The sequence below is a fragment of the Leptosomus discolor genome, chromosome 2, assembly GCF_034619465.1.
Source record: "Leptosomus discolor isolate bLepDis1 chromosome 2, bLepDis1.hap2, whole genome shotgun sequence".
In the NCBI taxonomy this organism is placed as follows: Eukaryota; Metazoa; Chordata; class Aves; order Leptosomiformes; family Leptosomidae; genus Leptosomus; species Leptosomus discolor.
This window is the reverse complement of record NC_141392.1, coordinates 41,218,258-41,235,659: the sequence shown is the minus strand read 5'-3', so window position 1 is coordinate 41,235,659 and position 17,402 is coordinate 41,218,258. Positions and strand designations below refer to the sequence as shown.

The 17,402-nt window shown below is 37.6% G+C and overlaps 1 protein-coding gene across 9 annotated transcripts in view; it reads right to left on the bottom strand.

Moving 5' to 3' along the window:
• RGS7 (regulator of G protein signaling 7) overlaps positions 1-17,131 on the bottom strand; it is a 263,975-nt gene extending 246,844 nt beyond the window's left edge. For 8 of the 9 annotated variants that reach the window (XM_086460949.1, XM_086460950.1, XM_086460951.1 and 5 more), the window contains exon 1: positions 17,042-17,119. In XM_086460949.1, the coding sequence (XP_086317075.1) occupies positions 17,042-17,119 (78 nt within the window). Of the gene's footprint in view, positions 1-17,041 lie in introns of all 9 variants that reach the window. The other variant, XM_086460957.1, reaches the window with a different exon arrangement.
• Positions 17,132-17,402: the final 271 nt, after the last annotated feature.

Sequence of the window (17,402 nt, the reverse complement as noted above, 5' to 3'; positions counted from 1 at the left end):
TGCATTCATTTAAGATGACTGCAAAGTTCAAACTGCTGCAATGTCAGGCATCAGTTATAAGACTTGAGTGGAAGACGGGTAATAATCACTTGTTTGTTAAAGGTCATGGTTTCTAATGGGGCCTCTTAGATTACACTGACTAACAGTCTCAGCCTGTACAAGTGACTATTTTTGGGTAACAGCCATACGCAGAATTTCTTCTTCAGCAATTTTGACCTGTTATATTTACCTCCGTTTTACCAGTACATTGTGGTCCACAGATTGTAGACTATGTAAGATTTATAAGACAAATCTTGTGTGTCTCTTGCTACTTTAGAAAAGGCAAAACTAGAAGCTTTAAATAAAGCCCTTCATGTCTACAACCAGACTAATTTGTCTTTTACTGTGAAAACTGTTAAAAGATAATTTTGGCAACACACCAGCAAAATCATCAGCAAGTAACTACCAAGACATTTAATCTATATGTATCTGTAGATACATAGATTTTCCTAACAGATCATTGTATTTGTACAGTGAACAATTCAATGACCCTAATACAACAGAATGAAAAGGATGAACTAATAAAATATTACTTAAACAAGCTTCAAAGCTGTTGAAAAATGATAGGGGTCTGTAACAGAAGCCCCCAAAAGTTCAAGCAGCAGATGACAGTATAGAATTTTGACAGCACTGGCACAGGACAATACCTGGGATCCAGGGCTAAAAATACAACCATGAATCATCAAATTCTTCATAAACGAATGCAGTCTTGGGAGCTGGGTAAAACAACATATATAGTAAATCTCAGGTATAAAATGGAACTCAAGCAGCAACGAAGAAAGAGCAAGCAAGGCAACTGTGTTAGCAAACATAAAACAATAAATACATGCAGATTCAAGAGCAATGAGGAAGAAGTACTCAATATCAACATCATATTCTATCAGGAGGCAGATGTAATTCTTCACCATCCTTGTAGAAGACAACTCAGCACTACTGACCATAGGAACCTATGGAGCCTAGAAATGTTGAGTCTACCAGAGAAGGAAATAGATACTAAACAGCTAGTGTATATCAGTTCTAACTATACTAATACTTGGAATTAGCAATAACTGGATAATTAGGAATATAGATGTGAGTGTCTAGCTGTGTGGAGTATTCTAACTGGACAAATAACAACTCTGATTAGATTGCTAATACTTTGACTAAGAAAAAAATCCTGGTTCTGCATATAAGGTGCATTTCTTTAGTTCATATAAACTGCATCGGGTGTTTAGTTTGGTTCCTTGCTCAGTGAACTTGGCTAAAATTTCAATGCAACAAAATTATGCTAATAAAAGAGTTTTATTAGATTTCTATACTGAACTGAAGCAGTGAGGATTGAACTAAAGATGCAAAAATAACTGTATGATGGTTCATAAAAAGTTTTTTTGTGATTGCAGAAGGAAAAGCTTGGTCAGTCTCAAATTGTAATTGGTTGTATGCCTCTCTTGGACACAGCCAGAAACAGCACAAAACTCAACATAGCATCAGACTTAAAATTATGCACTGTCTAGGACCATGACTCAACCTCATTAGCAGACAGCAACATTCTAACAAAACAATTTGAAGTTATATTGATTCTAGTGTTATGACTCCAGAGTTGCCATTTATAATCAAAAAACCTCATACCTTCTGAGATGTAAAGATGGTTCTGACAAATAAATTGGGTTAGTATCAAGGATTTTAGAAGTGACATATTAAGGTGCTTCTAGTGTTACTAGATAAAAGTTTATGGAATGTGGAAAAGAAACTAGACACTAATCCAAAGTGATAAAAATATTTTATATCATTAGGAAATCTAATCATTCCAGAGCACATAGTTCTGTTAGTAGAAGAGGTAAATTAAAAGAGACTTTCAAAAAGAAATGCTGTACAGTTTTAAGAGGGGACACATGGGAGTTGCTAGTTCAGAAGTAATATTTGTCAGAAATTTGAATACGTTTGAACCTCTTCAACAAAACATTACATGAAAAAATTATCTAGCTAAGTAATAACAGTTATTAAATACCCAAACCTGCTGATGAAGTTCTATAGAGAGCATGTACTTTTAATAGCAGTCTTTTCTCTACATGACTCTCTCCCTTTGCTCAACGGCAAAATGCTTCTATGTATAGATGTAAAAAGTAATAATAAAAGAGATGACCACACTGATAAAGCAAGGAACAATTTAAGCTGGGTGGGAAAACTCAGTCATAGCTAGAATACCAGCTGCAAACATAGGTACACACACACACACGGTTTGGGGAATTATACCCTGATGATGATAGCACAGATGCCAATAATATCAGCCTTAATGAAAAGAGAAAAAAAAAAAAACAAACAAAAAAACCACACCCACCAACAAACCCCACCAAAACAGTGACTGTCAAGTAAAAGAAAAAAATAAGCCAGTTGTTTTGCAGATCTACTCATGTTTCACAGGAATAGTGTGTGAAGCTGCAGGTTCATTTAAATCATCACTATTCCTATTAAACTCATGCTATCCATATGAATGCATATTGAAAGACTGGAAATATCTGCTTCAGCATAGTGAATGTTAAGATATATTGCTGAGAAGTACAATTACAGCATCTGTTACAAAAATCAAAGCTTGGTGAAAATATAGTGTGGATTAATGTCCCTTTAGTTACACTTGCCACAATACTTACTCTGTGTTCCAAGTATTTTTAAATTGCTGGAAAGCAAAATCTCACAAACACAGCTCCACACACCACTTTAGTTACAGATATCCTCTGTTCTTTTAGTGGCATGAAAAAAAGAAAAAAAAAGTGTTTGGATTCCATAGAATTACATATTATTTCAAACACAGCATTTATAGGTGTTACAGAAGTGAGATTAGGCTGCAGTGGTTAGAAAGCACAAAATGCCATTCCGTCAATAAAGGTCAGCAGTTCCATTATTCTTGCTTGTTTCAGAATATGAGTTTCCCCTAGACAATTTACAGGAAATGGAAAGGAAAATAACCAAATCATAGGAAAAATTGTTACAGATGCCATCTGGTCTCCACAGATGGGCCTGTACTGTAGGTCATGTACATCTTCTTTCCCTTCGTCATTACTCACTGAAGAATTTGAAGCAGGTAAAGAAACAGAAGCAATGACTCTAGAAAGTATACTACCAGCACACCATGTGGAGATTTAGTCACCTTATCTCTACTTAACACTCCACAGGGAGTCAGATCAAGTTCTCCAGGCTGATGAAACCACTCAAAAGAGGTACAAAATCTGTTTGTCAAAGTCAAAGGTTAGATCTGTAACGAATCACAGTGGAATTGTGAAAAACAATCGGAAAAAAGGTGTATTAGAAAAATAAAGCCGTATTTTCTATTGCACTACTGTCTTCACTATACTATACACTGTCCAAAACCATAATTAATCTTATCCTCAGTGTCCCTTCATAATCCATCTGAATTATCTCCAAATTACATATAGGAAACAGAGGCACAAAATTACTATCATTTTGTCAAACAGGACAGCAGAACTATGATTCACGACCATGTTCCCACTACCTGATTTTCTAAATGCAATATTTGATTTTAGATACTCTCCTTGCTCTTAAGCAAACGTCATTCTGGTAACATTACAAGAATTGTCCAGCCATGAGGAATTTACAGTGTTTACAGAACTGCAATAATGAAGAGTTCCTGGGGTTCCAGTCTTCCTAACTCAGAGAAGTGGGGAGGGGATGTTTACTGTTAAGATAAATGCTGTTTCACGTATTATTTAAAATAGTTCTTACCTCCTACACACTTGCATCCTAAGGAGTTAAGCACAAAGTGTCTATATGCCTTTCAGCTTGCTTGCTATGGAGTGATTTATTCAAAACTATTCAGCAGCACAACCTAGACTTAACCTTCCTGCTTTCACACTCAGAGTCTCCCTCTGCATGATCACATTCAGTCTTTAAGAGAAGCAATCAGCTGAGATCTGACAGATTGGAAGAGTGATGCAACAGACCACTCATCACAAACCATCCTAGCATTAGCAAAAAGTACAGCTACTATTGCATTTGGGTATTACAGGCTATCTGCCACTGCTTTTCCACTGTGTTCTAATGCAGATCATGTATCCTCAAGACACCATCCATCTCTTCCTTCAGAAGGAAGATGTTACGCTGGTTAATGACTATTATCTCATTTATTCTCACTTGTCAGAAGTCATTCACTGCATTAATAGCTAATGTTACAATTGATATGTCAATTATGAAAACTTACTTAGCTTGCAGAAGGGCAATTAATTCAAGTCATCATAACGTTTACTTGCTTTGAAGGGAAAATGGAAAATATAAACAAAACATAATATTTCATATAATTCATTCTACAATGTAGCTTACTTCAGTGGAAAAAAGCTGAAATTCACACCTCTAGCACACTACCACCAGGACACCACCACGTAAAAACTTCTGTAGCATTTCACCAACAGAGGAACCACGTGGTACTACTTTCAAAGAATTACTCTGCACTTAGGGCCACATAAACAAAGTAAAATTTCACCTCTACTTCTATAAGGTAAATAGGAAAGCTTAGCTTTCAAAAAAAAAAAAAAAGGGAGGAGGGCATTTCCCCCTTCAACTGCATCTACTACATGCAAATCTTCAAGAAAGTACCTAACCCAAGGATAGCTACAATGCAATAACACAGCATACTGAACATTTCTAGTAACACTCTGAAGCCTAATTGACTAATACATAAGCATGTAAGTAGTCAGTCTTGTAAGTACTACTCAAGATAGCTTGCAAAAAGAATAGGACAAAAATATTTAAATGTAACCAACAATGTGGTTAAAACTTAAATTGATGCTAATATATTCATGACAAATGTGGACTACTCGGCTAAAATCCATTTACCATGTCTATATGGATTATATAAAAGGTCAAAAAGGTGCGACAAGGGAGAAAAATAAGAACACATAATTTCCTCTTGATAAGGCCTGTCAGGATAACAAAGAACAAAAACACTGACATTTGGACAAAGTCATGTGAATGACTGTGAATTTGTAATGAGCTTCACTTCTATTTCGGTGAACTTCAAATACCATTCTGAAGGTGATGCAAAGACCATTCCACGAATTGAGGGGGAAAAAATGGAAATTACCTAGTCTCAGCCTCTTCTGATTCGTCTCCCCAAATCACTTTGCCACCTCTTGTTTTATATTTAGACTGAAATTGTTATGCACAGAAATTATCTTTTCAGTTTGCCAACCCTGGAAACTGCAGAACACCATCAAAAGTCTTGATCAACAATTTGACCAGCACACCAACATCAACACCTAGCATGGAAGACACTGTTCATGAGACCAACATTCATTCCTTCCTCAAGAGGATCCCTCTTAGCATCCATGTGGGATGTTTGTTCATTACCCAGGGGGCTGAGCACCACCTAATGAACTTCCGTGACCATTTCCAGAAGCACCTGCACAGTCCTAGTGGTCTTGTTCAACCCTGCTTATCTTGCCATATTTACCAGACAGAGAAGTTGGTGGTATGGCTCACATGAAGACAAACATTGCAAATGACAGAATGATGTGATGCTAAGTATTTTTCTCTCAGTGCCTCACATGCAGCATTTTGTCCTTGAACCTACTCCATGTCCTTTAATATTGCTCAGAATGACCAAGAATAAGCCCCATAAAATTACGTACTTAAAGAAACTATTTCACAGGACACAGAGTAGAATTTGTTTGAAGGGGAAGCAAGTACAGTTATTCAATATATTAAAAAAAAAAAAAGGATGGCAAGTTAAAGTCTTGTGCTAACACTCCTCCACAGAACATAAACTGACATCTTGACATCCCAGCATCTGTATTTGTCTTCATTTTGATAACAGACATCAGCGAGTTGGAAGGAAAGGTAGATCTTCAGAAGCAATCCACAGTTACACATTTATACCTACACAGCTGTGTCGGGTCTGTGTGTGGCGGGGTTTCGGCAGCAGGGGAGGGGCTACAAAGGTGGCTCTTTTAAGAAGCTTCTAGAAGGTCCCCCTGCTCAAATTCAGACCCGCCTCTGGCCAAGGCCAAGCCCATCAGCACCTCTGCAATTACATATTTAAGAGGGGAAAAAGTCTTTGTTTGGAGCAGAGGAGAGGAGGGGGATATGAGAGAAACAGCCATGCAGACCCAGGTCAGTGAAGAAGGAAGGGGAGGTGTGCTGAAGCAGAGATTCCCCTGCAGCAGGTGGTGAGATGGCAGGCTGACTCGCTGCAGCCCATGGAGGTTAACAGTATAGCAGATGCCCCTCAAAGCCATGGAGGACCCCAAGCTGGAGCAGGTGGTGGTGCCCAAAAAACGCCATGACTCTAAGGCAGCCCGTGCTGGAGCAGCCCATTGCTGGGAGGATGGCAGCCTGCAGGAGGGACCTGCACTGGGGCAGTTTGTGAAAAACTGCAGCCCCATGGGAAGCACTCACGTTGGAGAAATTAATGGAGGATTGTCTCTCATGGGAGGGAGCACCCCATGCTGGAGCAGCGGAAGAGTGTGAGGAGCCCTCCCGCAGAGGAGGAAGGAGCAGCAGAAACAACATGTGATGAGCTGACTGCAACCCCCATTCCCCATGGCACTGCGCCACTGTGAGGGGGAGGAGGTAAAGAAATTGGGAGCAGAGATGAGCCCAGGAAGAAGGGAGGGGCAGGGGAAGGTGTTTTTAAGGTGTGGTTGTATTTCTCAATATCCTACTCTGATTTGCTTGGTAAATCAGCAGTGGTGTTTAAATTGATGTTGTTTCCCCAGGTTGAGTCTGTTTTTAGGCCGTGACCATAATTGGTGAGAAACCCCTCCCTGTCCTTATCTCAACCATCGAGGCTTTTGTAACATTTTCTCCTCTTCATCCCACTGGTGAGGGGGAGCATGTAGGAGTGAGCAAGCAGCTGCAAGTGGTGTTTAGCTGCCAGTTAGATGGGCCTAAACCATGACAACTACATGTCTTATTTTCTATAGTTTAAAGTGAGGGCTCCTAAATGTTGGAATACAGAACTAGAAAAGATTGTCAAGTTCAGTGTCCTGGAATCAAAGTTAGCCCTCAATTTCTAGGCAGAAATAAAAACACAAACCAAAAGAATCCCAGAGACAATAGCATTGGCTATGGCCTGCCTGACCAGCTACATACCAAAGTTTCAGTTAAAAGGTTAATGGCATGACAGCTACAGATGTTCAACGCAGATAAATACAAATACAACTAGAACATGCCCACACACTTTTCTTCTGAATGTACTTCAAAATGAGATACAAACAGTAGCTTAATACAAGAACAGGACAGTGCATTTAGTAAAACAGCTGAACATGAATTTCAACACTTAAAAGTAATACTATAGAAGCGTATTTGATGGTAAAGAGAAAGCAAGGTCAGAACTATTTTGTCCAACTATAAACGAACATAAGCGCTTCAGGTCACAACTGTCCGTAGAACAGAACAGTTGCTTAAACATTGAAATTATTTTCCTATAGCAGAGATACTGTTCTCATACTACAGGTTTTTAAGAAATGAGCACAGATAAAGCACTGTATTGTTATATATACATATATATGCTGTTTTAAACAAGGCAAAGGTATTTCTCCTCTCTCTTGGAAACCAAACCAATTCATTAACTTTACTGGGCATTAGTATGGCTCTTCTACTCTGATGGACATTGGTGTTCTCCCAAGACCACAGGAGCCATAATCTCAATATTTCATTCAGGTAGTGTGATGATTCCACAGAGTAATAGACATGATTTATGAAAAAGTACTAAAAACCTTTAGCTCCTAGTGACTTGAATGAGATTTGTTGTTGCTTAGTAACTCTTAAAAAAATGAGACATTTGAAAGCTAGTAATACTGTGAGCAGCTGGATAGAACTCTTGCTGTTTATAGTATTGTAATTATCCAAAACTGCATTCCTATGACCATAGTACTTTACCCTCTCATATAGTACCTTGATAAACTTAAGGTACTCTGTACAAAGCAAACATCTGATATTCACAGAATTTCACTAAGATGAGTTTAATGATACTGCTGACCACCTAATTTTACAGATGACACAGCTAAAATAAACTACTCAAGCCATACAGAAATCTTAGTATAGCCCTGTATGATAGCATTATTCATACACTGTTTTCCCTTTGCTACTAAGAAGCCATCCTGTTTTACAATTTTGAACTTACTCTTCAGATCATACTTATATGCCTACAGCACTAAATGTGCCAACAGCAGGGATTTCGTGGTACAGCCATGAAGTGTTCTGTATTTTCTCCTCCATACAGACAAAAGTGTACAACATAAAAAGAATTCTTATCATAAAATACCTGTCTCAAGTCTGTATAATTTTGAAGGTTTGTTATTAAGCTTTGTCATTCTTCTTGTTGATATTGATTCTATAATCAAATGCAATTGTATGGCTCTTGCTGATATCAAGAGATGCTGTGAATCTACATCTGAGGGCAGAATCTAGCTCACCGATTAATGCCTCTTACAGTCTTTAGTTCAGAGAAGTGTAGGTGTTAAGAAGCGCATATGTCTCTCTTTCAAAAGGCATTCAGTAAACTGCTTATTCATTCCAATATAAAAGTAGATCAGAAAAAACCTGTGGGTTTCCACCAGAATTTAGGACACTTTTAAGTAACAGCTATTAGAAATACTTCAGTGCAATTCATTTTTACAATGTGGAAGACAAAGTATAATATTGCTATATCATATACATGAGATACTGTCAAAAACATTATATATTTAAATGTCCTCCAGTATGACCTTTTGTTCATGTCTATTCAATTGTGATCAATTATGAATCAATAAAAGTGGGCCTAGCTGGCACAATATCCCTTCCAAAACAAATTCCATGTGGGCTGTACATATATATTTTTTTTTACTATGGATTACTATTTAATCAACAATGAAGAACAATCACAAAAGCATAACAGCCACAAAAGTGACATGCCAGTAAGAGTTCTGACCCCACAGACTCTTTCACAAAAGCAGACCCACCCCACTACCACAGCTTCTCCCACAGCAGCAGAACTCCGCAGTGTCTGTATATTTATATTTATCACTGCCAATTCGTTTGTTAGACTAGACTACTGAAATACTGTAAGTGCATACATGTACATTCACATTATACAACCATCTACATCATCAAGGATAACTGTAACAGAAAGGAAAAAAAAAATCCTTTGGTGTTATAGGGAGCAATTTTCACTTTCAGCTAGAGAATCCTTCTACATCTGAACTGCTTTGTGAAGAGATCCTCTGAGTTTGCTGTCTCTTCCTCTGTGGCACAATCCTTCCTCCCTAGAACTTCACACTATGCTAGTCAAACAGGATTCAGCACGGGTCAAAAGAAAGCCAACACACAACTCCAGCAGAAGTGATGCAGAAGAGTTAATACAGCTTCAAAATTCCCATTATACCCAGTTTCAGCAAAAATGATGCAAGAATGCCAGGAAAATGATGATTTCACTGTGATGAACAAATTTCTATCTGGATGTTCCTTGGGGTCTATTCAGCTCTTGCTTAAGGTTTTTCAGAATTAAACGAGCACATCTTTGATATGAACACTGCATGATAAATTCTTAGAGACTTCCCCAAAAGGATTTCTCATTTGAATGACACTGTGGATCTAACACACTTCAAATTTCATTTAATGGCTATCAAAGATGTCCTCAATTGAGTAGAAATAGCACAATTACAAAAATCTTGAAAAACAGGCATCATCATTGGAAAAATACAGACATTCTAGTGTCATCTCTCCAGTTCCTGTTCATCAGCAATAAACTTTTAGCCAGAAGTATATTTGAAGGAAGAGCAGGTAACGACAGTAAGAAAAAGCAAGAGTGATGTCTCTGGCTTTTGATGCCCTGATGACCTTGACAGACAAAGCAGCTTCTCTGAAACTCAGCCTATAAAGCTGTCTTCTAAGGGATACACAGAGCATTACAAACAAATTGAGGGAGATCCACAGCAGCATCTGACAAAGAAAGCTTTCATACACAGATACACACACATGAGCACAAAACAGGCCTCAAATTTTAGAGGGCTAAACAGTCCAAACACCAAGCTCCCATCCCTGTCAGTTAAGAAGTCTGTATGCTATCTACTAAAAGCTTCACTGACAGTTACAATGGCTCCTATACCTGTTCCTACAGCTCCATTTCTTGGGCAGCCTCCCCTCCTGCACTAACCCCAGGGAGTTCTCACCCTTCACGTGAAGCTACAGTTCCAAACTCTGCTTCTTGGGCAATTCAGCTCCAAGGGCTAACATCCCTTGTGGCTTCCCAGCCAACCTCATTCCTGCTATATATATTCCAGTTACTCTTATAAACATGTACTTTAATAACTAGATCAACCTTTTTATCTCCAACTTTTTTTTTTTTATGGTTGGTGGCAACCAAGACCAAAAATAAAAGTTCTTGGCTGATCCCTTTGCCATGGAAAATTGTACATGTACTTTTTCTTCACTGCACCATCGTCTCAAAGTTTCATTTGAAGATGTTGGGGGATTGACATACGACCTTTAAAGCTCTATTCTAAACCAAAATATTCTATGACTATGTTTTTCTAAAGTGGTCAATCTCCTCCTACTACTAATCCCACCCTCAAAGTTTTCTTCCTGTATTCATTTTTGTAAGGTTCATGTTACCACTATCAAAATCCAGACTTTTCTTGCATTGGTCAAAATATATACACATATAATGGAAATCATTCCAGGTAGCATTTTGCAAGCTCAGCCCTAATGGCTCCCTCTTCTGTAGGAAACAGTTTGCTCTATTTTAACAAAAATTATTTTTAGCTTTTCCACTGCTCTGACATGTCACTGTCATGCCTCAGCTTACCCATCTGTAACACAGAGAATAATTATATCCATCTCTTTTGTAAAAGCTTTATTATTTTAGAGATATAGTTGAAAACCAGCTACTGTTCATACTCTATAGATTTGCAGTCTTTACCTCTCCCCACACTTTGTCTGAAAAGTTTTATAGCATGTAAAAAATAATTAAACATATTCTCCGGGTGATTTTATTCTGTTCTTTCTAGGCTTGACCCAGGATTTAGATTTGTAAATGGACTTCACAAAGCAAATTTCTTCTCTTTTAGCAGCTTTTACAGACTGATTTAAGAAGCAGGTACAGTGCTTCCTATACTAAAAATTACAACTATGCTGCAATAGGTTTGTGATTCCTGAATTGGGAAAATAGCCACATATTAACAAGTTGTATTTACATGCAAGTATTTTAATGAAGCCTCATTATAGTTCATATTGGCTTTGGTGGGAATCTGTCAAATGTTATCACACCATAGAGGTCACTATAAAAATTCCTGCAGTCCACAAAGAATGTTGTAAGTAAAATAAAACCAAATTCAAAACTCCAAAATAAACAATTTCTGACTCCGTATTGCACGTCACTCTCAATAGCATCATTGTTTCCATAGCTACAAATGTAGACTGCTTCAAAGGAAAGAAGCAGAGAAACTGGAAATGACAATGCACAATCAAAACAGGCACATACAGTTTTCAGATGGCACATGTGAGATGGAGAAAGGAAGTAACATGGTGGCACAGAATTCTGTGGGGTTTTCGCATTTGACAGCAATGCCAGTGGCCCTAGCACATCAAGCTCGGAACAGTAAGCAGCAGTAAAACTCTCACTGCAATATCACTCGATACATTTCTACACCTAGTGGAAGGAAGAGGAGAACAGAAAGGATGGAAAATACCAGCAGGAATCAGTAAAGCAAACATACAGGGCAGGTGCCCCCTCACAGATCTAGCCACCTGCAGACTCAGAGAGACATATTTTTAAGCAAGTTTCCTTGGCATTTTCAGTGGTTCTGTATAGTTGTGAAAACAATCAAATCCTTTCTACTGCTCTTATCACAAATGATGCCAAAACATACATGCTACACCTAGTACTAACAATAACCTTTCTAGGAGAGGATACAGAATTCAAGTGAATCACTGCACAGGTGTAGACACAAAACATGAGGGTGACAGCATACAGGGAAACATGCAGTCTCACCACATGAAAGGCACTCCACAGCATCTAGCAACTACTCTGTCCTTCAGTATTAAGTTCCTGTCCTCTAAATATTACCTGTGTAATATCTTCCTTCACTATAAACCAACTGCTCTGGAACTATGACAACATTCTCATAACATTCATACCGGATAGGAAGGTAAATTCTGTTCTTCCTAAGCTGGAATTCCTGAGGTCCACAAATGTGGACCTTTCTCCATCCATTCTACGATGAGTGTTGGAATAAAACCAAGACCAGCATCCAAGATTTGCAGCAGTACCACTCTTCTTCTCAGAAGAAGAAACTGCGTAATGTAGAGGTATACCATAATCAAAACAAAACAAAACAAAACAAAGACACACTTATCTCTAGTATCTCAGTGTACCCTGGCATTTGCAATGTAGTAACAACTTAGCAGTTTACACCGGAAGCAAGTTGCCTCCATAGGTTGTGATGGCATATTCAGAAATGTATAGTATCAGACTAATTCTTCCCTTATCAAAATGAGTGACAGCACTTAGAAATACCCCACCTATCATGCCCGTCCTTAGTCTCACAGGCTCTAAAGAATACAGTTATCTGGCATATCATTTTCTTCCAACAATCTTTTTCAAGGGAGCAGTTGATAAAAGCCATGTGAGAACACAATATTATCTGCACACTACACTGGATACCATCTCTGGTACAAGCAGAGGAGAGGAGAATGGTTGTTAGAAGATGGCGGTCACAATTTTCTCAAATGTTATCACTGCATGGCTATTGCTCCTCTACAACAACATTTGCTCAGTATCATGCTTTGGAGGCATAGTTTCTATGAAGAATATCAAATCACAGTAAACTAAGAAGTAGCTTGAGATTACAGATTCAGGCCTTGCTATACACAAGTGCTGCCACATATGACCTTCAACAATTGTCACAAGAACAGAACAAACACCTCATTATCTTCATTACAGCATTGAAAGCCCCAACTGTTAGTAATTCTAATCAGCTTTGGCAACAGCTATTTTAACACTCGCGGCAGTGAGGAAGGTAGAGAATCAAAGTCTCAGTCACAAGAATATTACTATTCAGAACATTACTATCTTATTGCTACAAAATAAAGCTATCATCTCTCAAATGGAGCTAGTTCAGACATCAGTACAGTAATCATTAAACTTACAAATTAGAACTCCTAATCCTTGTAGCATATGTTTGACTAAAAAAGTAAGCAAAGCACAGACCAGAAAGACAAATAAAAGTTTCACAGGACCAGCAGTAGGTCTAAAATTGAAGTTCCTCAAAGACAACTCTCAATTCTTTCCATTAGGTTTGCCATGTACAAGATTAAAACAACAACAAAAAAAGGCAGGTCAGGCTCTGAAACTTAGAAAAGCTGCACAATATGGGCTTTATACTACATCTTGAGTTTCTTCTTTAAGACTTAGTTTGCAGCAGTTAGTGTTGCTGAAATCTGAGACTTCAGTATGAGCAACTTGTGATCTTAAAATACTATGGATTCTAGCATCTTACCTCTTTCAGTTGCTGACTGGAATGGACTCTGCTGGAGGGGAAGTGAAAGCAGGGGGGTTACATTTTTTATGTTTGCTTCAGGCTACTAGCAGAAAAATTCAGGACTTCCTAAGGTATGTTAAGTACTAACAATGTGTCACAGGTCATTACTTTATAATTAGGATGGTAGCCAAAAAGAATAATTCAGCTGACTTTATTAAAATAAAAAGCATTCCCTAAGGCATGAAAACACTGACACAGTGTAAAAATGATGTAAAGAACTGTTCACCTGTACCTCTGTCTTTTCCATCACAGATTCAAATAAGTAATTCTAAGTTATCTATGCATTGGATATTTAATTATGCTATGCTGATTTTTAAAAAAAATATTTCATATCTGAAACGAAAATGCAACAAAACTCTTCTTTGTCTATGAATACAAGCTACTATGAAAATAACAGGCTATCTACACTCTATGTTACTCTGTATTACAATTTGGTAATCCATCTTTCCTCAACCCTTCAAATAAGTAACTAATAACAAAGCAAATGCATTCAAAAAAAAAAAAACCCACCAGAAAACCAGCCTTTTTTGTCAACAGTTTGCAATTTACTTAAAGCAATAATGATTCTGTAATGATTCGAGCCTTAAATACAGAATTTGTAAACACCAGAACTTCATTCTGTATAAAATTTTCTATAAAATACTCCTAACAGAATCAGGATTTAGGAAACCCAGGGCTGTAACTCCATGCAGTTTAGAACATACTTAGTTCAGATTGTGTCTGAAAGTTAGAAAGACTAGCAGAATTATCAGGTTACAAAATTGTGTGTTTTATAGCCAAAGTAACACTCTTCACTCAGCATGGTCAAATTTTAGTTATTTGTTAACACAAGTAGTAAGAGATATCACATGTATTCCTTGCAGGTACATATATCAAAAAATGCGTGCTATTCCATGCGTTGATGTTGTATAAACTACTGGAAGAAAGCATTTCCGCATTTGTGGATTTCAGCAACATTATTCAAAATATAAGACTTGAAACTCAGTTTGCTTCTCAAGCCAGCCAACAGCACACTTTCTTCTTTTTTTTTGGCCAACTGGAAAATTATTAATAATTGTTAGGAAAAAAAAAAAAATGTTAGTCCTTCATGAAACTGGCTGATTTAGTTCTTTGTTCACTCTGCGCAGTGCTTTCATTTCCCACACAATGACAGACAGAGAAACATTGTGTTTCAAATGTATTACAAGGAATCCTGTGATTTAGTTGCTGCTATTAAAGAATTGTATTCAGAGATTATATATTGTGAAATGAAATGATTTCCACCTAACTATCCTTCTCATGTTCCAGGCACGGAATTTATAACACATTTGATTACAGCAATATCATACTGCAGAAAAACACAGGTGGCTTTTTAAAAAGTTATTTATTATTTTGATGCCTGTTCCTTGAATACTGCCAAAGTAAGGACTACTTAGTTTTCTCTCTGTACTCTAACATCAGGGTGCACAATCTTAAATGATCTTTTGATTCACCATGCTACAAAAATAAGTTGACATGTACAAAAATAAATATGGTAGGTAATTCTGTAGAAAGTCAGCGTTCTTTGGAAGTTTAATACCCAGTGCTCCAACTTGCACTTGAGTGACAACAAGGGAAGGACCACTGTTACACTGGAAGACACAAACTGGTATCATCCCTTTACTGCTGATTTACAGAGAACTGAAAAGTCATTTGATGCTTTGATTTCTGAGCGTACACCTGACATTTTGTGTGCTGTCCCCGCTCCCCATTCTCAAATTTCCCCTGCATCACCAGGATTCTCATCATTTGCCTTGGCAGTTCCATGCCAATCTGGAGGCTGCTCAGAGGCAATGTTAAATTTTGGCATGAGGTCACATTAAACATAACAAATCACAAGCTTGACCAGTTTCTCAGACAAAGTCACCACAGGAGAACAGAAACAGTTTCTCTGTGTTCCACCCTCCATGCTTATTTAGTACATGAGAAAAGATCTCTTTCTCAGCGTGGAAGTACATGACAAGGGTGGAAAGATTATATTTAGAAAGACCAAAAACCTATGAAGAACAATATAAGCTTTGGTATATTGCTTTTAATATACGCAGCACATTTTCACATATAAATTCATGCATTTTGAAACACACTTGTGGTGTTAATGGCAAGGTAACCCCATACTTTTCCAGATGTGCATTCTTACATAGATAGATAACTAAGGTTAAAATCATAAATGCCTTCACTTCTATAAAAAGAGCCTACTTTTTGAAAATAGCAAATACAACCAACTAACTGAAGTCAGCCACATATTTGAAAATAGAAAGAGAAAAAAACATGCATTTGACTTCAATTTGAGTCTATTTTTTCGTTTCTGGGAAAAGAACACTTACCACAGTTACTGATGATACCTCAGTTCACCTCAAAGACTAAACTGAGTATATATCAGATGCTTTCTATTACAGTCAACTTGCGAAAGGAAAAGTCAATGCCTCTAACAAAGTAAAGATATTGATTTCTTCCACCTGATAAAACCAACCACAAACAAGTTAGAAAGCACTGTGTTCTAGGAATAAACAAGTAGTTGCATAATTATGTATTTCAGTTTGTGAGAGCAGAACTATTTTTCCTCACCATTATTAGAATTTAGTTATTCTTTTTTTGATAAATGTAGTTAAACCTTTATTAAAAAAAAAAATGTATAAACATATCTCAAAATCCCAAAGCATTTACTGTCACTTAAACGAAAGCACCATGGCTAAATAAGCCCCACTACTGGAGCTCAATGTCTGGAAATTTATATATTGATGCTATTAGAATAACTACATTAGAAATCCTTCCCAGAGAGAATCCCTGGAGTGTATGTACTTGGTTTTTTTAAGTTGTAGTGACTGCAGATAAGTAATATCTTTAATCAGTTTTTTACCTCATATGAAATAAGTTAATCATTCTGACTTCCCCACACTCTGAAAATCTTTGCCCAGAGAAAGAAACATAAAACATTGTATTATACAGTTAATATTTAGCTTTAAAAGATATTAATTCATTTTCCAAATAGATTTTACAAGTAAACATTTGAACTCAAAACACATTGCAGTCTCTGCCACACCACCACCATCACATATCATACGTATCAATGCAGAAAGTGAATGAAACGCGTGAAGTATTTCAAACTGAAAACCAACTGTTTCTGAACGTGACGCAAAGTTGGCACGTGCATGTATTTTACCATTTAAAACAACAGATCCAGTCATTTCTCAAAACAGGAGTCACTAGTAGTACCTGGGATAGAGATCTACTTTGCACATGCCATTTAAACTGCATTTAGGCAGCAGAAATGTCAACAGACACAAACCATTCCAAATCAGCGGCAGGTGATCATGTTCTGAGAGCAGACAACACAAAGCACAGCAGCAGCATCTATTCGTGAAACTGGAGAGAAACAGCAAAAATAATGGCCTCACTTGCTAGGCAAACAAGGCCTGCTAGGACTTCACCATTTCCTGAAGTCCCTTCCTCAGCTTTAGAAAAACACAAAGGCTTACCTTTCTGTACACCAGCATGTTTGGGGATTCATCAGCCACCCCATTGCTGCTTTGCCCATAATTATTTCCTTGGGCCATGTCCCACAGATTTGATCTGCTTTTGAACGCTGCACTGTAAAAGGTAAAAGTGGTTTCAGTAAGACATTGCCTCAGGTGTCCTGCCGTCCCTGGTGATTAACGGACCTGACCGTCTACCGACACGATACCAGAATCAGTGCACGCTCTTGACCCAACAGATATTTACATTGGAGCAAAGCTGCTAACTCACCGTTTACTGTCATTACCCTCTTTTGCCTGTAAATAATGAAGGTAACACGTTAATCTAATTTAGACGCTAATGAATTGTCCCTCAGAACAGCTC